The sequence below is a fragment of the Patagioenas fasciata genome, chromosome 8 (genome assembly GCF_037038585.1).
Source record: "Patagioenas fasciata isolate bPatFas1 chromosome 8, bPatFas1.hap1, whole genome shotgun sequence".
NCBI lineage: Eukaryota > Metazoa > Chordata > Aves > Columbiformes > Columbidae > Patagioenas > Patagioenas fasciata.
Window position 1 is genome coordinate 8,245,040 of NC_092527.1, and position 22,414 is coordinate 8,267,453.

At 49.5% G+C, this 22,414-nt stretch overlaps 1 protein-coding gene across 1 annotated transcript in view; it reads left to right on the forward strand.

The window, feature by feature from the left end:
* The window catches only part of CDH23 (cadherin related 23), a 202,087-nt gene that overhangs the window by 104,513 nt on the left and 75,160 nt on the right, over positions 1 to 22,414 (forward strand). Inside the window, exons 10-13 of the mRNA XM_065843253.2 lie at positions 7,743 to 7,855; positions 10,268 to 10,456; positions 18,695 to 18,844; positions 19,632 to 19,790. Of these exons, the coding sequence (XP_065699325.1) occupies positions 7,743 to 7,855; positions 10,268 to 10,456; positions 18,695 to 18,844; positions 19,632 to 19,790 (611 nt within the window). The remainder of the gene's footprint in view (positions 1 to 7,742; positions 7,856 to 10,267; positions 10,457 to 18,694; positions 18,845 to 19,631; positions 19,791 to 22,414) is intronic.

Sequence of the window (22,414 nt, forward strand, 5' to 3'; positions counted from 1 at the left end):
CCTGAAATGACGAAGGAGCGCTGTTTTGGCTGTGTCACGGCTTGGGGTAGATGTTGTGTCAGGGCAGACCAGCCTGCCTGCTGCCTTCACTGGGAATCATTTCTACATCTTATAGGGAAAAAACATTCCATTATATTTCCCCATTGCTTCCAATTGGAGCGTTTCAACCCAATTCAAACATGCAGCTTTTCACCCGGCACTTTGCAGGGAGTGCGGTCACCGGCCTGCAAAAACCCATTTGAAAAAGGAATCTAAATTGAGACCTCGCAGCTTGAGACCCTTGTACCAACAGGCCAGTGGGTGTTGGGACTCCCATTGCTCCGATGGGTGTTTCTACTGCTTTTCTCAGGAAAACAGGAGAGTACAGGCAGCCGGTGGCCAGTGCCCCACCAAGTTCCTCCCTCCCTGTTTCCCTGGTTGATTTGACAGGTTGGAGATGCTCAGCCACTGAGGTCAGGGCTGTGTTTGAAGGACAGATAATTAATCCAGCAAAGTAATCCACAGTTCCTTTTCTGGCAGATTTATGGAGATAGCCTCTGTACTGGGAACTCTGCCTCATCATCTTTCATTTCCCAGGCAAAGCGAGTGACTTGTTGTATAACACGACCTGTTCTAGATAAGGCTTTTCATTTAGGGGAACTCTGCGGTCTAACAGAGATTGATTTTCCTGGTGAGAATTGGGGCACTGGCGGCAGGACCAGCCCTGCAGACGTCACTGTGTTTTCACATTGGCTGCTGCTGCACATCTCCTGGGGCGTGGGGAAGCCTTTTGGCTCCTTAAGAAAAAAGACTTTTATCTTGAATTAAACGGCAATTTAATTAATAGGCAGGAGGGGACTTTGGCCCACAAGCTCGTTAGGAAAACGTACTGTACCACTGCAGTCTCATGCTTTGCTCGCTAGCAGTAAACTTTGGGTTTAATTTATTTCCAGGACAGTCAGGAGACTTCATGTCTCCTGACATGAAGATGTGAAGGTGACCTGTGCTGCTTGGGCAGGCATCAAAGGGTTAAACCCAGGGAAAAGGCGCCCAAAACTCAGTCTCTGTGTGACTGACATGTTTCAGGTGTGGTGATGGATGGGCAATGGCAGATTGCACAAGAGAAGTCCATACACCCTTCATCCTTCCCAGGGCTTGGAGCATCCTGCAGGAGAGGGGAGGGAGCTCAGGGCTTTAGGTCTGGTGAGCTGCTGCTTGTGGCTCCTCACAAACACTTTGGGCATTTTCACAGAATTGGTTCTTTCAGGAGACCGATGCAGCTCCCGGCAAAGCGCTCTCTTCCTAAAGCTGGTGCATCCCAAGGGGAGCATGAACTAAAAATCATTGTTTGCACAATGTAACACAAGCGTGAGTTACAAAAGCAAGAGGGAAGCGTGTCCGCAAAGAATTGTTCTCTGTCTTCCTCCTGGTTTTCCTACTAAGGTATAAAAATATCACGTATTTATGTATACATACGTAAAAATCGGTGTGGTAGTTCTCAGAACATGTTTCACGTGGTCTTAACAGGTCTAGAGTACCCTGCCACCTTCCATGTGAAAGTGCAGCATGAACCCTTGAGGTTCCTTGAGTAGCCCAAGAGGTCTCCCAGCCCTCTGACAACTTCCTTTGTATTTTGACCTGGCTTAATAAAGCAAGCAGAGCAATGCAAACCGCTTCCCTGAGTCCCTTAAACCAGACACCAGGGAGGACCCGTCGAAATAAGACCTGCTCATTTTAATATTCCCGTCGTCGGTTGGCTTGCATTGTACCGGCTTTTTCCCACATTCGGCTTGCTTGGTGAACTACCAGGGTGCTAAAGTCCCCATAAATCACACCTGCTGGGAGGGCCCTCCAGCGTGATTTAAAGGCACTCATCATAGCAGAACATTTCTGTAGGAGGACACAATGATGGGCAGAAAAGTGCCTCATGCCAAGTTATTCATCAAAGGCTGTTTTTCCACCCTGCCAATGTAAGAGGATGAGATGGCACAAAGAAGAGATGGTGTCTGCGGCTGCAGCCCGTCTTTTCTTGGCTCGGTTACTCCTCATCTCCCTCCCTGCTGCTAATGATGCTTCGTTATCACGTTGGCATCTTGCTTTGGCTCCCTGGCAATCCAGAAGTCACTGGAAAGAGATATGGCTGGGATAATGGTTCGCATGGCAGGTGGTTCCCCAGCAAATGGCCTTCGGTAATTAAAACTATACATTCTTGTTTATGTGTAAATATGAAACACAAGCATATTTTTTGTTTAATTTCTGGGACTTCCTATTTAACTTCCTGGGATTTAATGTGTATTCACAATGTTGGCAGCCACTGGAGAAGGATGAACCTGTGCTGTTTCTGTTTGTGTTGGGGCTAGAGAAAACAACTGCCTCTGGGATGGTGTTAAATGGAAGATTTCTCTGAGAGGTGTTGAGCTTGGCAATGTGGGGGCTTTGCTAAAAGCTGATGTAGGCTTGTTACCAGGTGTATTGTAGTATACTCTTTGCATGCTCTTCCAATGGTTCTGCCTATTGCTGTGGGAGAGGCAGGAGAGGAGATTTGTGAGTCTCTGAACCCAGACCAGGCACAGTTGTCATTGAAGAAGCGCTGATTTTATGTGTTTGCATTCTTGGGTGGTGGGGTGAGCGCATGTTCTGCATCTGCCGTTCCAAGGTGGCAATGCCTGGGCCAGCCCATTCTCTGGGGGCACGCACGCAGCCTTCTGCACCGTGTTTATTAAGAGAAAATCCTCTGTGAGCTCAAGTGCAGGCTGCAAGTGTTGCGTGTACAGAAAAGAGCTGCAAATGAACATTTACGGTGGCTTTCCTGCATTGCTCTGCTTGGCTTGACTCACTATCCTGCTGTTGGCTGCTCTCCCGTCACAGGTTTTAGGGTTAGATTCATGGAAAGAGGAAAGGTTGGCAGGAAAAAAGAGCCAGGGCAGGCAGTGCTGGTGGTTTGCCTTCCCTTTGAGGCATCGAGCCTGGCTTAGAGGATGTGGGAGAATAATGGTTGCGGTCCAGGACTCAGCATCCTTTCGTGTGATGGATTACGCTCAGAGCAGGAACCTTTAAACTCTGCGGGCTCTGTTCTCCTCTCTGGTACCCAGCGGCAGCTCCCGGGGGCTCTGGGAGGGGGATTGCACCACGGGTGATAAATCTCTCCTTTTATTTTCTCATACTGTACATTCGGTTCTAAAAAAGGGAACTGTGTGAGCATTTAATCCGAGCTTCTTCTGTGGCTCTGCAAGATCAAAAATTCTGCCGGTTGTGCTCGAATGGGCAATTAAATCTTTTGGGGAAAGATACTAAAAATGCCTGTTTGCAGAGCGAGCGTGTGCGGAGGAGTGCTGGCACACAGCGCTGGACTCAAATTGGTTGTCCCAGGGAGAGGGATGCATTTCTGGGAAGAACAAACCCAAGTCCAGAGCAGGAGGAATGGGCAGTATTTCCTAGAGCACCTAGATTTCACACCGAGCGAAGAAATAAAGCTCAGGTTGTCATAATCCCTTTTCCTTCGGAAATAACTTGTTCCCTTTGAATTTAAACATTGGGTGAGGTATTTACCCTGGTGTGTTTCCCTGCATATCGCACGGGAGCAAGAACTGAAGGTGAAGAGCAGCAAGGTGGTCACGGCAGCTGATGGGCTATTTATACAGTGATAACTGTGTCCGTTGCTGACTCTATGAACCACATCCAACAGCATCTATTTTGGTGCCGAGGAGCCCTGACAGAGCACATTTTGATTAATAAATTATCCTGCGCAAGGTGTGTGATGGGTTCCCCTTTCACATCTCATGAAAGTCATCCGCTCCAAGTTCAGCGGCTTGGTGAGGATGCGGCTCCTCAATACATGTCATGAGGAGTGGGAAAATTTGCCTGCATGGGGGAATCGGCTTGCCCTGGCTGACAGGTAGAGCTGGGCGATAGCTGCGTCTCTCTTTTCTAGGGATTTGAATGATGCTTAAAAGCTAAAGGGATAGGGAGAAAGGAGGAGACACCCACATCTTGTTTTTCCTGTATTTTTTTTCCTCCTGGGTTTGAGCCAGTATTTTTAATGGCCTTTTTAAACCGTGAGAGCATTGGCTGAGGGCAATTAAACATTATGGCCCTCATCTATAACGCACCTCATTTTCGCAGTGTTTCTCCAAAGTGATGCCTGTGCCACCATCCGTTCCTCAATGAGCCTGGAAAAACACTCCGAATGGGCTGCTGTGATCCATCCTGCTGCTCACAATCCAGCTCCACGTTGGTCTCTACCTTTCTGGCCCCCTGCCCAGCTGTGGTGGATACAGAAGCTGCTGCTGTCCTTTCACCCACACCCAGATGGAGCGAAGGGAAAGTTTTCCTTCTCCTTCTCCCTACCCTGCTTTTCTGAAGGCCGTCTTTACTTCCCCAGTACTTGAAAGAAGAACTCCCCCTCTCCTGACGAAGGACCTGTTTATTCCTTAGCTTTTCCTGCTCTGGGTGATGGAACCGGATTGCCTGGTTCTCTGTGGACGTCCCACATCCTTGTGTGGATGGGGAAAGAGGCGGAGGACACGTGAGTCTCTGTTAGGCAACAGCCAGAGCATGGTCTTGGGCTCCCTTCCCAAACCAGAGGCATGGAAATGAAGTCCCCATTTAGAAATGCTTTGGTGGTTCAGACCAGCTTCAGGTCAGGTAGTAGATGGCCCAAGCCAGGACACATCCAGCAGCTGGTAACTCCTGAGCCAGGTGAGCCATCGTTTTGTCACCTGCTTGGTGTGGAGTGGAAGGTCTGGTGTGCCATGGTGTGAGCACTTCTCACAGGAAAGCATACAAGAGGACATCTTCTTGAAGGTCACTTGGCTTCCCTGTCAAGCACAGCCGTGATAGTTCCTGTCTGTGTCATTAAAATAGTTTGCAGAGTGCAAACTTGGACATGGAAAGGTCTGAGCTATTCTGCATCCTCCCAGAAACAGGATTATCTGTGGGTCTTGACTGGATTTGGAATCCTTGCAGAAGGTCTCCATCCCCTCAGTGTTCTCCATCTCGCGGCTGTGCACTGAAGCATCGCTTCAAAAGCAGCGATGAGCAAGCCGCAGTTTGCTCCACTGACGTGCTGTGCTTAACCCAGGCTCAGCTTGCTCCTGGGCTGGGAGGCTGATGGAGAGAGAACAGGAGATCCAGACAGGGAGGAGAAATTACCCGGAGGTGAGGAGAGTGACAGACTGGTAGGGGGAGGGAAAGACAAAATTGGCTATTTTTCCCACATCTCTTTCTTTTTTTTCCTCGCTCTGAGGAAATGTGAAGATGATTAGAGAGATTTTCTGCAAAGAAAGTGTCTCGGGGGAACACGCATTGTTGGGCAGAGCGAGTGCTTCAGCCAGGATCACTGGGCAGAGGCATAATGAAGCAGTGCTTGGAGAAGCATTGTCAAGGAAATTATGAAAGGCCTCCGAGGGACAAGTTTGGAGACACCTCTTTCCTTTGGAGGCTGATTTGCAAAGCTGGCAATTCCCTGCTTGCAGATAGGTGCCTGCGAGGGCATCAGATGCATATCTGCTGTCTGAGTGGTGCTGGGGAGGCCGAGCTAGAGAAAAGCCTCTGATGTGCAGCCTAGCAGCGTGTCTCGGTCCCTCATTTATTCGTCCATCCTTTAACAACTGAATATGAAACACGTAACTGTTTTTAGGACAGGGAGCTCAGTGCTGTGTTTAGTCCTTTGTGTTAAATTCCTACTCTATTGACCTATTTCCACTAAAATCCGTTGATCTCTGCATTTACAGATTCATGTTAGCAGAACAGTGTTTTGTGATCAAAAAGGTATTTCATTGCACTTTATATTAGGGGGTGTGTGCCAAGATCGCCCTGATGCATAAACTTAACCATGGCAACATGGCATCCCAGAGCATTTAAATGCCTTACAGCACAATGTATCTCGTGGAGTGTCCTTCAAACCTGGTATCAGAAGAAGTCTCCTAGAGAGTCCACTGTGAATTACAGAGCAAAGGTGGGAAGTCAAGATGAAAAGAAGAGAATTGCCTGAGGGGGGATACTAGAGATCTTCATGTATGGAAGGGAAAGATTATTATTATTATTTTTTTTTTAAAAAGGCTGTTTCTAATATTTAAGGTAGCCACGCACCAGTTCATTAAGCTGGCTAGCAGTCAGTGGGCCATTTCAGCTGGAGAGAAGAGAGGGCCAAGGGTAGAAATGGGAGGCATTGGTCTAAAAGGAAGATATAAAGGCTCAGAAGTGGGGGAAAAAAGGTATTGTGGAACCTACAGCTCTGGGAGAGAGAATAGAAGCTGGAAACCAGTGGTTCTTGAAAGCCAGGGGGGCTCCAGGGCTGTGAGAGGAGGGGCAAGGCAGACCTGGAGGCTTTGACCGTCCCAAGAAAGGTGCAGCTGTGGTTAAACACAGGGTTGGATGATGCTGAGTGATGGGAAACAACTTTCTCAGGCAGCAGATCCATCTTGCAGCTCCCTTCCAGGGAAATGACAAATGTTGTGCGTGTTTGCTTCATGTGGAGATGTATTGAGAAGACAGGTTTGGGTTTGTTTGTCTTTTATTATATATTTTTTTTTTATTTTTGACCGGAATGAATATAACATACCTACAGGGTTTCCTCACTCCAGTTTGAGGCTGGATCAGGGCTTTCTGTACATTGTGAGATGCTGATGGGGGTGGTGTGGGTGGTCATATGCCTGTGTATAACCTCCTTGATCATCACTAATTGAGCAGCCACCTCTGGCATCATGTCAGGCTGGCATCAGGTGTCCCAGGCTCCATGTACCAACTGTTCTCTTTTGTCTGGCTGACAGAGAGAGCACCTGGGACTGTCACAAGTGCATTCCTAGTGCAGGACATTTATCTTGTGAGCATCATCTGCTGGCCGTGAGACTCAAGCGTTGTCTTAATCCTCACTGGGTGTCTGATTCCAGGGGAGCTCAAGGGAGAATGGGATGTTCCAGGGAGGCGGCACAGCCTTCTGTGGCACCCCCAGCTGGTTCTTTGCACATCAGGATGAGCACAGAGGCCAAATTCAGCTCAAATAGAGGAAAATGAGGCAGCTGCAGGGGGTCAACACATCTGCCACAGTAGACACCTATGGAAGAGCATTAGAGTGCCTATAGTACTTACTCTGATACTCTCCCTATCACCAAACGCATCCAGCTAAGAAATTTCCTGGGTTGCATGTGGGTTTTCTGTTATTTGATGTATTTTGTTTCTTAACCTCTCCACTCTCTCCTTGAATACATGTGGATTTCTATCCTCAGCATCCTCTGGTCTGTGCTTTCCTATGATTAACCTGGACTGATGTCCTTTGACTCTTGTATTCCAAGAGAGAGGCTGTGCCCACCCCAGTGACATGGCTGTTCAGAGGGGAGTGCCTGGATCTGGTCTTGATTTTGGCTGTGCTGTTGTGTATTTTCTGTTTTGAATTCTTTAACTGCCTGCAGCATTCACAACTGCATTGCCTGTTGGAAGGAAAGCTCCATTTTGAGCCCTGAGCTGGGGCAGGTGAAGGAGGAGAGGACCACTATCGCTATTATTAATATATTGGAAAGTGCATTGAGGTAACATGGAGGGTTTACAGAGGCCACTGCAGGCTGTGCCTGGCTCGGAGCTCCTGGCCTGGCAGTGGCTCTGCTCTGTAAAACCTCTCTTTCAAGCACCAGCTCCACTCCTGCGTGGAGACTGATTGGAGAAGAGGCTCGTGGCCTCCTGCTTCCTCCTCTGCATTACCCCCCGTGCCATTTGACATCACCTCAACCAACTGCTTGTGCTCGCGTTGTCTGGGTTTTGTTTGTCAGGTAACACCAACAGCATCTTTGCACTGGACTACATCAGCGGAGCCTTAACCCTGAACGGGCCGCTGGACCGGGAAAACCCCTTCTACAGTGCTGGGTTCATCCTCACAGTGAAGGTGAGAGCTCCTCTGTCCAGGAGACACGTTGGCAGAGTCAAATTGGGAGGGCAACCTGCATGGGGACAAGGCTTTCAAGGTGGAGGAGCAAATCTGGGACATGTTGCTCCTGTGGCCATCCTGAGTTGTGATGTGCTGTTCCCTGACCAAGCCAAGTGAGATGTCTAACACAGCCTCCTTGTATCGTGGCCCAAAATGTGGTTACCTTTAGATGGGTGGCCAGAGAGGTGGTGGATGAACCATCCCTGGAGACATCCCAGGCCAGGCTGGATGGGGCTCTGAGCAACCTGAGCTGGTGAAGATGTCCCTGCTCATGGCAGGGGACACTGGATGAGATGGAAGGTCATTTCAACCCAAACTATTCTATGATTGCATAAGGTCATTTTTGGGTGCCCTGCCTGGCTTCCAATTAGATTTCACTCTGGTTGTATCTTTTGGCAGCATGCAGATGCCCTGGAATGGAAAATAACATGAGACACCTACCTTTGGGCACCTGAATTGTGCCAACTTGTTGCCTATTTCCCATCTTTTCCCCCAAAAAAAACCTCAGAAAAACAGGACCATTTTGTCACATCGGCAGGCAGCGGTATAACAGGGCATGGTGTGCATCTGCCTGGCACAAGCGGGCACAGGCAGGGAGTGATACTGAAAGTTGCTTCATCAAGAAAAGGCACTGAAATGTGGCCTACCAGCCCCACCTGAGAGCAGTTCCCTGGCTCTGCTTGCAGCCCTGTAATTAAAATCAATACCAAGCTGGGCAGCAGGTTGGAAACACATTTAGCAGTATAGATTCTGCTGGACCGGGGTGGGGAAAAAATCAGCATCATAGGAAGGGTCATTGATTGGGAGGGCAGCAGCCAGCACTTCTGCTCGTTTTGGCAAGTGCGATACTTTGTTGTGGGGGGGGAGCAAAGGGAGAAGAAATTACCCCTCTTGGTCCCAGGCACAGGTCATACTGTGGGGCTGTGTGCATGGGGAAGAGATCCACATCTGTCCCTGGTATCTCTTGGTCTGGGGTTTTGTAGTTTAAATTCGGTGGAACTCAAAAGAGGAAGCATTGTCTGTTTTTAATAGGGACAAAATTATCTGTTTAATCTTGGGATGGTTTGCGAACCTGCAAACTTGCTTGTTTTCCTGCCTGCACGATAATGGAGTTCCGGCTACATTCTGTTATCTAGTAGATTTTATTTCCCCTCCGCACAAGCTATACGTCCTCCCACAAACGCCAGCTCTCTGCAACCCACATCTCCAGGGCCCCAAATGTTCCCTGCTGCTCTTGTCCCAGAGCACGCGGTGAAAATACAGCTGGATCGCTCCTTGTTCGGATCAGCCTGTTCTGCTGCCGCGAGCAGAAGTGCTGAATAGCGACGAGCCATGTGGGTCGCGTTAGCATTGCTTTTCCATGCCCACAGCAAAGAGAGATGATCCAGAGGACAGGAGGAGGGACTCTGCTTGAAAAGGCTGTTTCACAAGCCTTGCTTCGCTGAGGATAAAATCTGCACTTTCTTCTTTTGCAAAAGTAAAATTAAAGTCTTCCTTGAGACAGAGGTGTGATACAGAGTCATGACTCAGCTCTGTATTTAGACACATGTTGCCAAACCTATTTTAAGGTCTAAATCTTGTTTTCCTCTGCTGCCCTAGTTTTTTGTCCCTTCAGTAATATGAGGATGGTCAACTCCCTTCTCCTGATCCCACCTCAGGAGACAGCAGAGAAACACAGGAGTGCTCTTTGTTCCATCGTGGCTTCCCTTGTTTTGGGGGCTGTCACACAGAATGTCAGGGATCGGAAGGGACCTGGAAAGCTCATCCAGTGCAATCCCCCCGCCGGAGCAGGAACACCCAGCTGAGGTTCCACAGGAAGGTGTCCAGGCGGGTTTGAATGTCTGCAGAGAAGGAGACTCCACAACCTCCCTGGGCAGCCTGGGCCAGGCTCTGCAACCCTCACCAGGAACAAGTTTCTTCTCATATTTAAGTGGAACCTCCTGTATTCCAGTTTTTCTCCTGCATCTCGCAGGCAATATTCTGTTTTAAATGCTTGTAGTAGGGAAATCACCTATTCATCCCCTCGCATGACTCTGAGTCCTGACAACATGTTGCATGGTAGGGGCAAGTGAGATCTTGGCCACAGCCATTCTGAGGGAAACATTAAACCCCTGGGAAGGTGTGTGAGAGTGCTGTGGGTCTGCAGCATTGGTGATGGAAGAGCTGGGTCAACATCTGTGTGTGTCAATGGGTCAGCGGTGTGGAAAGGTGCTCAAGGTTAAGGGACAAGAGTAGAACTACCTGAGCATCCTTCCTTGGCAAAGCGGAGGAAGCAAAAGCTGCAAGAGTCTCTAATCACAACACACATGCTTTCTTTTACATTTATTCTTTGAAAAATAAAGGCTGCCGTGTTCTTTTCTCTCCTTGTAGGGAACGGAGCTGAACGATGACCGCACGCCCTCCAATGCCACCGTCACTACCACCTTCAACATCCTGGTCATTGACATCAACGACAACGCACCTGAGTTCAACAGCTCAGAGTACAGCGTGGCCATCCCAGAGCTGGCCCAGGTGGGCTTTGCCCTCCCCCTCTTCATCCAGGTGCAGGACAAGGACGAGGTGAGGTGTCCTCTGCCATGGCTGCTTTTGCCCATCTGTTGTAGGGGAGCACTGGTGTGGTTTGGGGGGGTGAAGGGAAGGAGAAGTCATGGATTAACCTGGATTGAGGTGCACAGTTATGTCCTGGTAACTATATTTTCAGCTCTTACTACTACTCTTGCTGCATCCCCCGAGTGCAGCCGTGCTGTGTATCTCGGTGCAGCGGGAATTGCACAGCCACTGAGAGCCAGAAAATTGGATTGTGCGGGATGCTGGTCCTCGCCCACTTCTGAGGGGTCTTGTCAAGCAGTCCTCTGCCAGTCTTGGAAAGGGAGGATTTCTGCAAGGAACACACCAGGGAGGCAAAAGGACAGGTTCCTGGGCTCTCTGTCCCGGCAGCGCCGTATACTGCTGCTGTCAGGGGGAGATGAGGGATCCACACTGGCGTGGAGGGATTAGGATACCAGTTCATCACCACAAATGAGCCGCTTGTTCCCCCCTCATGTTAACAAAGCTCCTATTTATTACACGCTGGTGTGTGCCACGAAGGGATTGCAGCATGTTTTGCAGCCTGGGGCTTGCAAACCTTCAATTACTCTGATTATTTGGCTTGTGCAGTTCACGTCTGGCTGCTCCAGCGTGCCGCTACCCTCCGAACCCGCCACGCTGCCTTGGTGTCTGCCTCAAACAAGTGCTGACACCTCATGGTGAACCTTCTGAAATCCCACGGAAAGGCGCTGGCTACAGGCTCTGGCCATCCCCATTCCTCTTCGGGCCCAGCAAGAGATGAGGGGAAGGGGTTTGTCAGGGTAAATGGCATTGTCGGGATGCTTTCCTGATGCTTCAGGTAAACTAAGTTTTAACACTGAGGAATATGAAACAGAACCTCTCTCCCTGCTCCCTGAAATCTCAGCAGTTCAATTAAACGGGGCATCTTCCAAAAAGTGGGCAATTAAAATTTGTGTCTGGAAGCCAGGGGGTGTCTCGGGCTGAAATGATGGACTTGTTTTTCCCCAACCCTGGTTAAATTCCCCAAGTCTCGTAAAGCCACCCAGAAATCCCCTTTTCAGTTTAATTCTCGTGAAGTGATTATGACACAGAACTAATCACCTACTTGTGACATGATGTCACCACCCAAGAGTTATGAGTTCAGCCTGAAGAGGTGCAGATGAGCTATTAAGCAGATAAAGAGACTGTTTTCTCTTGAAAATGTCAATTGCTAATAAAGAAGATATGGATATGACAGATGCTTAGGATAGTTCCTGAATAGAGCTGCTGTCATGCTTTCTGAAAGATGTCAGCAGATCCATTCTTGAAGGGCATTGTAACACTTCTGTTTGTGCCAGAAGGATGAAGGATCTGTCATTATTTCTGGTTAAAAAGCTCATTTTACTGGAGTGACTCCCATTCAAGAATTCACTTTTCAGCCTTGCTAATTTTAAAATGGGAGAATAAAAAATAACCTTGCCTTCCCAGTTTTGCCAGTAAAAAATAGACTCATTCTTTTGGTGTTATTTCTTTAACTTCCTGAGATTTCCCCAAACGAACTGGCTGAGATTTTTAGAACTGCTGAGAGCAGACCTCTCTGCTAAGGGACTTTCACCATATGTGTCATATTAGCATGGATCGCTTTGGCCACAGCATTATTTTCTCTGATAAAAAGCACAGGAGAGCTGATGTCTTGGAATATCTGGAGGGAGGAAATTTATAAGCAATTGGAGTTTGTTTTCTGCATTATCCTGTGGTGGATCTTTCTCATTTCCCTTATGGATGCTTGCAGCTGGATTAACAGTCAAGGTAGTGCTTTGGGAGAGAAAACAAGATACCCAGGTTGTGAAAAAGATGTATATGAGATAGAAGTGGGACCACATCTGCATCCAGGTTTGTTCTAGCCCTGCTTCCTGGGCAGTGTATTTATAGAAGTCCCAAGATCCCCAAACCTTCAGTAAAAAACTTACAGAAAAGGAAGCTCGTTGCCTGACAGTGATATTTTGTATGCTCAAGTACCTCGTACAAGTTGTGAGGCTTTTACAAAGCATCTGGATTTGAGGGAGCTGAGATATTGCTGTGCTCTCTCACCTCCGGTGCTGTGAGTGCAGGGGTGGGACGGCAAAGGACCAAGGTCTTCAGGCAGGGATGTGACTGAGGACGTGGCTGACAGAAGCTATTTTGCCAACACGGCCTTCACGCTAGAGATGACATGATTCATTTGTGTTAGGGGCAAAGGAGAACAAGAAGAGAATTATATGTGTCTCTGGGGAGAGAAGCTAAACAAATAAATGAGAGCAGATGGATGGAGACACATGAAATCAAAGGTAGAGTCTTGGGAAAGATTGTTTTGCTCAAGTTGGGTCTCCTGCCTCCCAACCCATGTCGTTAGTCCAAGGAGAGCCCCTTGGCAGGTTGGTTTCTGTCTTAAGCAAAACCATCCAGCTGCCTTCTGCCCCCTCCCAGCAAATCTGGATGCTGTTCCTTCAGCCCTCATGTTTGGGGACGTCCTACTTGAATGGTGCAGCCCACGCCTGACCCTTTCCCCCGCAGGGGTCCTGTAGGGCTGGGTGGCTTTGGGGAACCCACCTGTCGTCACACTCCAGTTGTGTCATTGTAGAGCTGGGGGGAGGGGTGTAGTATGGGTCTGGCCCTTAAAGCACTCTGCGTGGGCCACCAGGCCATTAAGGTGTTTTTTATCCATTTTTAAATGGTGGGTTTTTGGTCTTTCTTTCTTCTGATGTGTTCTGCATAAACTTAAATGATTGCTTTTTGAAGGAGTTAGATTAAACGATTCAACAAAGCACTTAAAAATGTATTTACGTTGCACACAAGACGGCGCTTGAAAGCGTGCTCTTGATTTTACCTCTGTGTTTAAGTGCCTTTCTGGAGCTCGGCTGGCGTTAACGTCTCAGACAAGGTACCTAAACAGGGTGCCTCTGAAGAGAAACCCGTTCTTCTCAGTCTGTCCCTTGCAAACTCACAGCTTCTGTCCCTCAGACGTGGTTGCAGCCTTGCTTGGAGAGGAACTGGCAGGGGCTGAGGTGCGAAGGGGAATATCTCCAGGAGGATGCACCTGGGTTGAGCTGAGATGACCCCAAATGTGGATTCGGAACGCAACCAAGAGGTGTTCAACCGGCTGTGCTGGCTTTTCTTCTTGCATTCGCTACAGCTTATTGAAAACACTTGAAGGCAGGAGAAATCAGTGCATGGGGTTTGCAGATTGTTTTGGACTCGGTCTTCTGTGCAACAAGGAGAAAGCGTTAACCTCCGCGTGGCTGAGTTTGTGTCTCGGCCAGATAAGCAGCAAACCACTTGAATAACTTTCCAAGGCTGTTTGAGAGCTGATTATAAGAATCTGTGAAAGTTTCCTGGTATTTAGACTGAACTCAACTGGACACTGCGGAAGACCAGTATGTATATTCATACACACTCCCAGACTAGGGTTGGATTCTCCTCTCACTCAATAGATCAGCAGGGATGAATAAGTCCTGTGTGTGAAATGGAAGATTAAAGCCTTGAATTACTTGGTTTTGCAGCAAGGTGTGTTTCCAGGTTGAGGCTAAGAGCCCTGAGCTGTGGAATAAGCTCACATTAATTTATTAGGAGAGCTGTTTAGCTCAGGCTCCTGTGCTCCAAGGCCGGCTGAGGTGGTGGTCGTGGACATCCTCACTGGATATGCTGCTATTTTGCAACCTGATGGCTTGATGTAGTATTTTAGGGAGAAGATAAGGGTTTGGCCATGCAGGAAGAAGAGCGGAGCATCCTTCAGGGCATTCTCCATTTGATCTTCCTGTCGCTGCCAGATCCACAGAGGTGTACTGAGAGAAACAGTATTTTCGCAGGGCATGCTGGAGAAACCAGCTCGTCTGCCCTGGGTTTTACTTGATTTTCCTTGACACGGTTGACTGAAGAGGAAGAAAAGGGCAGAGGGTGTATAAAGCACAAATATGATGGTCTGACATTTTAAAATAATTCGGGAACCGTTCTCCAAAATAAGCATATTGAGGAAGATAAATGAGAAATTTGAAAAGAAGAAAATCCAGGCCATGGGAATACATGGTATTTGTTGTATAAAGCCACATCAGAGACTCGCATAGGGATATTACATGTGCCCATGCGTGTGCAGGTGCAATATATGAATCATCCGTAGCATATATATGCATATGACAGACACGCACACTATAAATATGATCTACACAGCAAGGAACTGTAAAGGGGAATTGACGGCACTCGAGTATTCTCTCCCAAAAGTGCCAGCTGCCAGTCGGGCTGAATTAGATTTCACAGGGGTTTTTGCAATACATGGAATTCACCAGCAAATTACCCTTAAAGAGGGAAAATCAATCATTTGGAGCAGAGATAAGCTGGAGGCGAGGCAGCCTCGGATTGATCCCGTCTGTGCAGGCGTGTGTGGAATTCAGCAGATAACCTGGGGAGAGCGGGGAAGGAGAAACCTCCTCCGGGAGGGGGCAAGGACTGACACTTAGGATGGACAGAAACAGGAGGAAAGGGCTGAGAAGAAGGATGGGAAAGGCTGGGGACCATTTTGCTCCAGGCATCCTATATCAGCCCTGACTTCCATGAGGTCCTTAAGGATGATGGTGGTGTGCTGGGGTGCTGGGAGGGAGAGAGGCAGGTAACTCCAGAGGGGCTGTTCAGAGCACTCCAGTTAAATGCCTTGAAGTGGGTGGAGAGAATAACCCTCTTTATGCCATGTGTTTTCAAAGACAGGATTAAGCATTATTTGTCTCTGACTAGCTAGAACCAGGCATAAGGTATCCAAGCCACACAAAGAGGCACTAATTGCTCTTAGCACTTTCCTTTCTTTGCAGACTTGCCAGAGTGAGGGATATTAAACACTCCTCAGCTTTTTGTAGGTAATAGCTGGTACCTAGAAGGTGGCTGGGAGGAAAACAGGAGTGATGCTGGATTTTGCTCTTCAGAAAGGCAAAGCTCTTCGTTTGGAAAAGCAAGCTGCAGCTGAGCTGGGCAAGAGAGAATCCAAGGGAGCCCTGTACCAAGTCAGCACAGAAAGAAGCAAACTTAGGATCCCTGGCTGCTTTTCCCAAATGTAGCTGACTTTGTGCTGAAAATGCACGCAGGCCACCGACTTCCCTCCACAACCCACTGATCCCAGTGAGTGGTATGGCTGAGGAAGGGTTGTTTGCTTGCCTAGAGGTTTGGGTTATCCTTTTTCCTTTGGGTTTCTGTGTAGCCGTTGGTAAGCGATGCCGAATACTCACTTGGACTGGGGGAAGGTTGAATAATTTCTGAAGGTTTCCATGTGCACTCCCATGAGGAAGGGGGTGGGTGGGAGCAGGAGTGATAGATGAAGCCGGTGGGATATGTTGGGTGAAAAAGTAGATAAAAAGCTCATGATTCAACCTCAGGGCAAGCCAGAACAGCTGATGTGGCTGCTCCTGGCCTCCTGATGTGAGAAGGGGCTCACCAGTTCGTGGTGAACCATGTCCTGTGAGCACGTTGCGCAGGCTGGGAGAGCAGACTTTTGGCCATGATTCATAGCAGGTGCATGAGCAGGTCCGTTAAAAATTGTTCAGATATGAAGCATTTGGGGTAGATGAGCCAGCAGTCACTTGTTTGGAAGTCAGGTATCGGCGTGAGGTTGATGCTGGCGTTGTGGCCGCAGGGACACGGGCGGCTCCTATTACACGCTCCGAGGAATACGCAAGGGATGAAGAAATAATAATTATGCCCAACTGCAGCTATGATTGTCTTTTAACTGAATTGACATGAAATTTCCATCAGTTGTGGCTGCGGCTGGGCTGGGAGGAGGTGTGATTGCGGGGACAGAGGCGGCAGGCAGCAGCCCTGAGCCGCGGCAAGCGCTGACGTGGGATGAGACAAGCTGGGCAACATGTGGCCACGTCCCAGCTCTGGGCACTAGTGAACTTCCTTCTGAAACCTGTTTCTTCATGGCTCAATTTGTTTTGGATGGTCGGTGCGTGCAGGCAGGTTTATTATGGTGGGGTTGCTAAGCTTTGGCAGGCTGCTTGTTAATTTATGTTTCTAAAGGAAGAGAAAGGTGCCGTTATCTTTTCAGTGATGGGGAAAAAGCTCCAGTAGTACAGGGCAAGGGGTCAGAGTGGGGAAAAGAGCAGGTAAAGCAGGTTGCATACCAATCACATGCCCCTCATCCCACACTCATCCTCAGCACCACAAAGAGATGGTGCTGCCAGAGCCGGCTCACCCACCATCCCACCCCTGCGCACCAGGAACTTCGCAGGCCCAGGGAGACAGCGCTTGTTTTTCTTCTTTGCATGTATTTCAGATGCGTTGTTTGCTCTGGGTGGCAGGAGCAAGTGGGAAGGGGTGAGGAAAATGTAAGCAGCTCCCTGTGGCTTCCTCCGGAGTGAGGGCTACTCGCTGAGAGCCGGGCTGAGCCAGCCTCTTCTGCTGGGCGGCTGATAACACTTTGAATATTCAGCTTTGCTTTCAGCCGTCCGCAGGGGGCTCGTGGGCTCTGGGAACCAGGAGCAAGAAAAGCAGCATGGGGGCAGAAACAAAAAAATAAATAGCTGAATAAATATATAAATGGCAACTCGCAGCAGCCCTCCCGAGAGGGAGATGTATTCCCCTTCTGCAGACCTCACGTGGGGAGACTGAGGCACTCAAGGGGCTGCTAATTAGGGATAGTGGGTATCTGAAGGCTGATCTCCTTCCCCAGCTGGAGGGGAATTAATCCACCCAGCTCTCTTCCCACAAATACTTGGATTTCTTTTGATGTTTCAACTTTTATCTCGTGCCTCCAACAGACTCACTCCTCTCCAGCTTCCAAGACAAATCCCTTGCATTTCATCGCCACGAAAGGTACTCTTTGTGTACTGCAGGGAGGTCACTGGGCCCTGGGAGAGACACTGAGGGCTTGGCAGCAGAGCTGAGCAGAAATTCCTCAATGAAATGGCTTTTTGTTGCTAGTGGAAAATGGACATTTGCTATAAATTGGCAACTTAAGGACAGGGTATGAAATAACAGCTTGGGGAGTGATGCTTCCTCCTGCTGTTCTCTGTATTCTCTGCTCCCTCTCTTCCAGGCTCTGCGCTGGTGTCAGGGAGCATCCCTCACTCATGCCACCGCTGCCACTTCCCAGTTTACCAGCAAAACACCTTTTGGAAAGAGCTAAATTTGTTCCAAGAGAAGTCTCTTTTGTTACCTACATAGGGATGCTCGCCCCCTGTCATCTCCCCAGATGAGCATGGCTGGGCTCCTGGGGCAGCAGGTGTCCTTGGGGCTGGCTGGGTTCTGCGGGTGCCCTTGGGGCTGGCTGGGTTCTGCGGGTGCCCTTGGGGCTGGCTCAGTTCTGTGGGTGCCCTCAGCGCTGGCTCGTGTGGTGCTGTGGGTGCCCTCAGGGCTGAGACTCTGCTGGAGATGCTCAGCTTGTTCCCACTCCATGGGGTGAGCGGATGATGGCACGCAGGGATTCTGCTCGTGTCGCTGGCTACTCGGCGGACACGCTTAGCCAGCTTTTGCTATTAGTGCCCCTTCGTGCATTTAATCGGTCCCTTTTTCTGATAGGAGGGAGGTCATTCGGGGAAAATTGGAAATTCGGCTCTGGCAGCTTCTGAACTTGCTTTTCCCGTGCTCTGCTGGGCAGTGCTTTGGGGAGGGGTGCTGTGCCCGAGCAAGGGTCCTGGAGTGCTGCTGTCGGTGTGTCGGTGGTCCTGCTGCTCTGCTGGTCAGGTCATGGGAGACGAGAAGTTTTCCAGTTCCCAGTTGGAGCTGTTTTACTGGAAAGATCCTTCTGCTTGGGAGAGGCACCCGTGCTGTGCTCTCCAGCACCAGGCAATGAAATCCTAGCGTGTGATACCCTGTGTGCACCGTGAAACAGTAAAAGGGATTTTCCCTGTGTGTTGTGCGGGCTCCTGCCAGGGATGTATGCCTTTTGTGTGCACGTGGGTTTTGTATAAAATGGATGCACGTGGAAAGATTTCTAGAAATCACATGCATTGTACACCCAGTAAGCATAAAAAAATGCAATGAAGAGTGCTTAAGGTCAGTGCTGAACCCTGCGACTCAGTGAACCGAACCCGAGCAGAGAAACTCTCCCTTGCATCTCCGGTAATTGTATTTTCACATGTCTGAAGGTGAAGGGCTGTGCCCAGGCTACTGGCAGGGGCAGGTTTGTGCCCAATGCACAGGCTTTGCGATCACATCGGTGCCGCTGTCCTGTGCCGACCCACAGCCTCACCCCACAGCTGTGCTGGGTCCTTCCTCCTTTGTCACTGTCAACCTTCCTCTCTCCCTTCCCAGGGACCCAACAGCGTTTTCGAGGTTTACCTGGTGGGCAACAACTCAAACCACTTCATCATCTCGCCAACCTCCATCCAGGGGAAGGCAGACATCCGTGTCCGCGTGGCTGTGCCGCTGGACTTCGAGACCATTCCTCGCTACGAATTTTCGGTACGAGTGCCCCAGGGGTGGCAGGAGTAAGCCAACAACTTCTGTGCTCTGTGGGACATCTGTATTTTTAACAGTGACCATTAATCAGTGACCATTAATCTCTCTAATCCACACTATAAAACTCCAGAGCAGTGTAATATGGCAAAAAAATGGAAATAATAATAATAAAGAAAAAGAAGGGTGTGAGGAAAAGATTTGCTCTGCACCTTCTCTCTTTTTCCAGCATCCCAAGGCTCAGCTGCAAGAGCTCAGACAGAGTGTGGTCCCCCTTGCTTTGTCACAGGGCTGTAAAAGCCTTATAGAGCATAAAACTTGTGGTTTAAGTGCAGCCATCAGGCACCAAAGTTCTCCTCAGCCTCCTGCTCCAGCTTTGTCCCGCTCTGCCCAAGCTGTAAATTCTCAAGGAAGGCAAAGCAGCCTTTCAGCACACCAGTGGTGTTAGTCCTGGCACAGAGGAGCTTTCAGATGCTGGTGGAGAAAGATGAGCAAACCCTTCCTAGCCCACTCCAGGCTGCGGGGGGTGGCAGGTCCTGGTTCACTGGGCTGTCTGGAGCCAGGTGGTGCAGGGAGTTTGAGGTCAGCTGGAGCTGAGTATCTCACAAGGGAGAGGGAAGAGATTCTTTTCTTCCTTTGAACTTCCATGCTATGGTGGTTGGCACTGAACTGGCTGCTTGGGTGAAGGAGCTCAGGAGAGGGTTGTGTACTCCATTAGAAAAGAACAGATAACTCTCCCAAGCTCCACAAACAGTGTCTTCAACCCGTCTCTTTGCCTTCCATCTCTGCCCAGCTCTTTGCAAATGAGAGCGTCCCGGACCACGTCGGCTTCGCACGCGTGAAGATTAACCTCATCAACGAGAACGACAACCGCCCGGTTTTCAGCAAGGCCCTGTACAACGTCAGCCTCCTCGAGAACACCACAGTGGGCACCACTGTCCTCCAGGTCCATGTGAGTAAGAGCATCCTGCTGCTCTTTGCTATGTCCTCACCAAGCATGTGGCTTTGCGGTGGCCACCACCAGGAGATGGGCTGGGGACCCTGGTAAGGGAATGGTGGGAGATGCTGGCGATCGAGTGGGGTCTAGCTCTTCCATGGACTTTTGGAGCAGATGGCTTGACATTTCCTGGTCTCTAGGAGACCTATGGGTGGTTCCCACCACACCAGGAGCTTGAGGAGAGTCCTGCAGTGAAAGGTCCCTCTGCAGACAGCATCTTCTCCTGCAGATGCTGGTCCCAGTGGTCACGGTCGTCTTGTCTCTCCCTCCTCCTCACTGCGTGGGCTCCACCGAGTATTTTAGTTGTGCACATGGCTGGTGTCCCAATGCATATTTGCTGTCTCACTCCTACCTTACCTATTATGGGAAAAGGTACTCTGGTACCTAAAACACTTGGTCACTTCAATGGTGAATGTGCAACAGTTATTGTTCAGTGTGGGTTTTCTTGCTGCCCTGTTTGGAAGCATCATCTTCCTCAACCAAATCAAGGTCAATTGAGCCAATAAAAGGGTTAAGGATGGAAATTTAGAGGAATGACTGTATTTAGCAGAGCACGGTGTTCAATGTCTGGCAGCAGAACGGTGGTGACAATAGCAGGGCTTTTCCATAGGGCTCAACCATCACACCTGTGTTGGTGGGAGCACCCAAAATCCGTAGCGAGAAGATTTCCCAGGGCACGAGGGAGATGTCAGTCGATATCAGTGCAATGCGGGGCACAGCAAGAACCAGAACAAAACCCTGCACTGAAAAATTACCTTGACAGGAAGCAAAGCTCATCTGGGATGGGAAATGTCGAAGAAGGGAACATCAAAACCCCTTCCAGGCTTTGGGTGCATTAGCTGCTATCATTAGTCGCAGGTGAATTTGCTGTTCTCCCAGATCCCACCTTGTCCAGGGTCACGCAGATCCAGAGCATAAAAGCCCTGACAAAGGGCTTGGGTGTATGCGCCTTGTGCGTAAGTGTGTTTACTCTACAAACAGATGGTGCGAAACTGTACCGAGCCCCCGAGCTGTTCCCATCTGACAGTTATTAATATTTCAAGCAGATGTTTAGCTAGTCAGGCCGTCAGACACTAAACAATGGGATTGTTACTGCAGCTCCTCTTTCCCCAACTTCCAGCTATGCCAGCATTTTGGAGTGAACGCAAAATGCCAGAAGTTGAATCCTCTGTGATAAATCAGAATGGATGCAATTAGCGCTTGAAAGCCAGATTGCCCTCCCAGCTGATCCCGAACTTTTTCACAACCCTCATAAAGTACGAGCTCCTCCTGCTGCCGCCGCTTGCCTTCGAGATGCAGCTCACTCCCATAGCACTACCCACCCGTGCTGGGCATCTCCAGCTGTCCCACTTGCCACCGACAAAAGGGACCACACAAGGATGTCACCACTGAACATCTGCTTTCCTTGCTAATCAGTTCCTCCTCTTTTTCATACTTTCCTGCTTACCTGGGAGCTCTTTATGGGTGTTCACCCATAGGGGTTGGGGTTGATTTTTAAAGAAAGTCTGGCTGGCCACGTGGAGTGCCCGGTTCTTTGGTGGTCACCGAATGACATCCTCATGAAAGAGGGCTGTTGTTGGCTCTTCCCTTGCTCAGTGCTGCAAAATGCCCCTTTGTGCAAATATGTGCCACGCGTTTTGAGGGGCAACGGGTTTCCAGGCTGCTAAGGACAGTTTTCTGAGACGGGGGTGAGCTAGGGAGTATGTGGGCTTGGCGAGCAGTCACCAAAGGGTGGCAGGAGGCTTCCCACCAGCACTGCTGGCAGGGCAGAGCATCGCTGCCAGATCAAGCCACAAAAGCCATGGGAGCTGAGGTGATGGGAGATCATTGATCTTCTGCCCAGCCTGATGTCCTCGGGAAGGAAGAGATGTTACTTCCAGCAGCCCAGAAGACCCTGGGCTGGTTGCCCATCTTCCTGCAAGCACTTTCCTGCTCGAACCCCTTGGCTGTGTGTGGTGGGGTGGGTGTAGGTGAGGGGGAAGGGGTTTTCTTTGTGACCTGGGAAGAGCAGCGAGTTGCTCTGCTGAGCAAGCCTACTCCTCACTGGCGCCCTTTCCCACTGCCCTCTGCTTGGGCAGCTGAAAATGGAAAGCAGAAAAAACACACACAGAAGAGCAAGCAGACTTCATTTGTGGTGACAAAAGGCCATTTGTCTGTGCAGCATTTCAGCTCCTAATGTCAGAGACAGCGGAGAAACATTGCCTGTTACGTGTCTAAATCAAGCGTAAAACAACCCCAAGTGCAGGCGGGCAGCAGAGATGCAGAGCCGCTGCTTGTACTTCACTCTCAGCCACCTTCCCTTTGTGTAGAGACTTGGGTATGCGCCTGTACGGCTGCCGGGGCAAATGTCGGTGACTTCCCTAGCACGGCTCAGCATTGTCCGCCCTCTAGGACTGTATTTGTTTGCTCTTTATTCTCTATTTCACATTCCCTCTGTCTCCCTGTCTGTCCATTCATATGTATAATTCTGCCCATGAAGTGTGTTTATCATACAGATTCAGGTAGTCATTTGCTTGCCCGAGAACATCTTGAGAGCGCAGGTTTCACGTGAATGACTCCTGCGATGTGCAGGGAGCCTG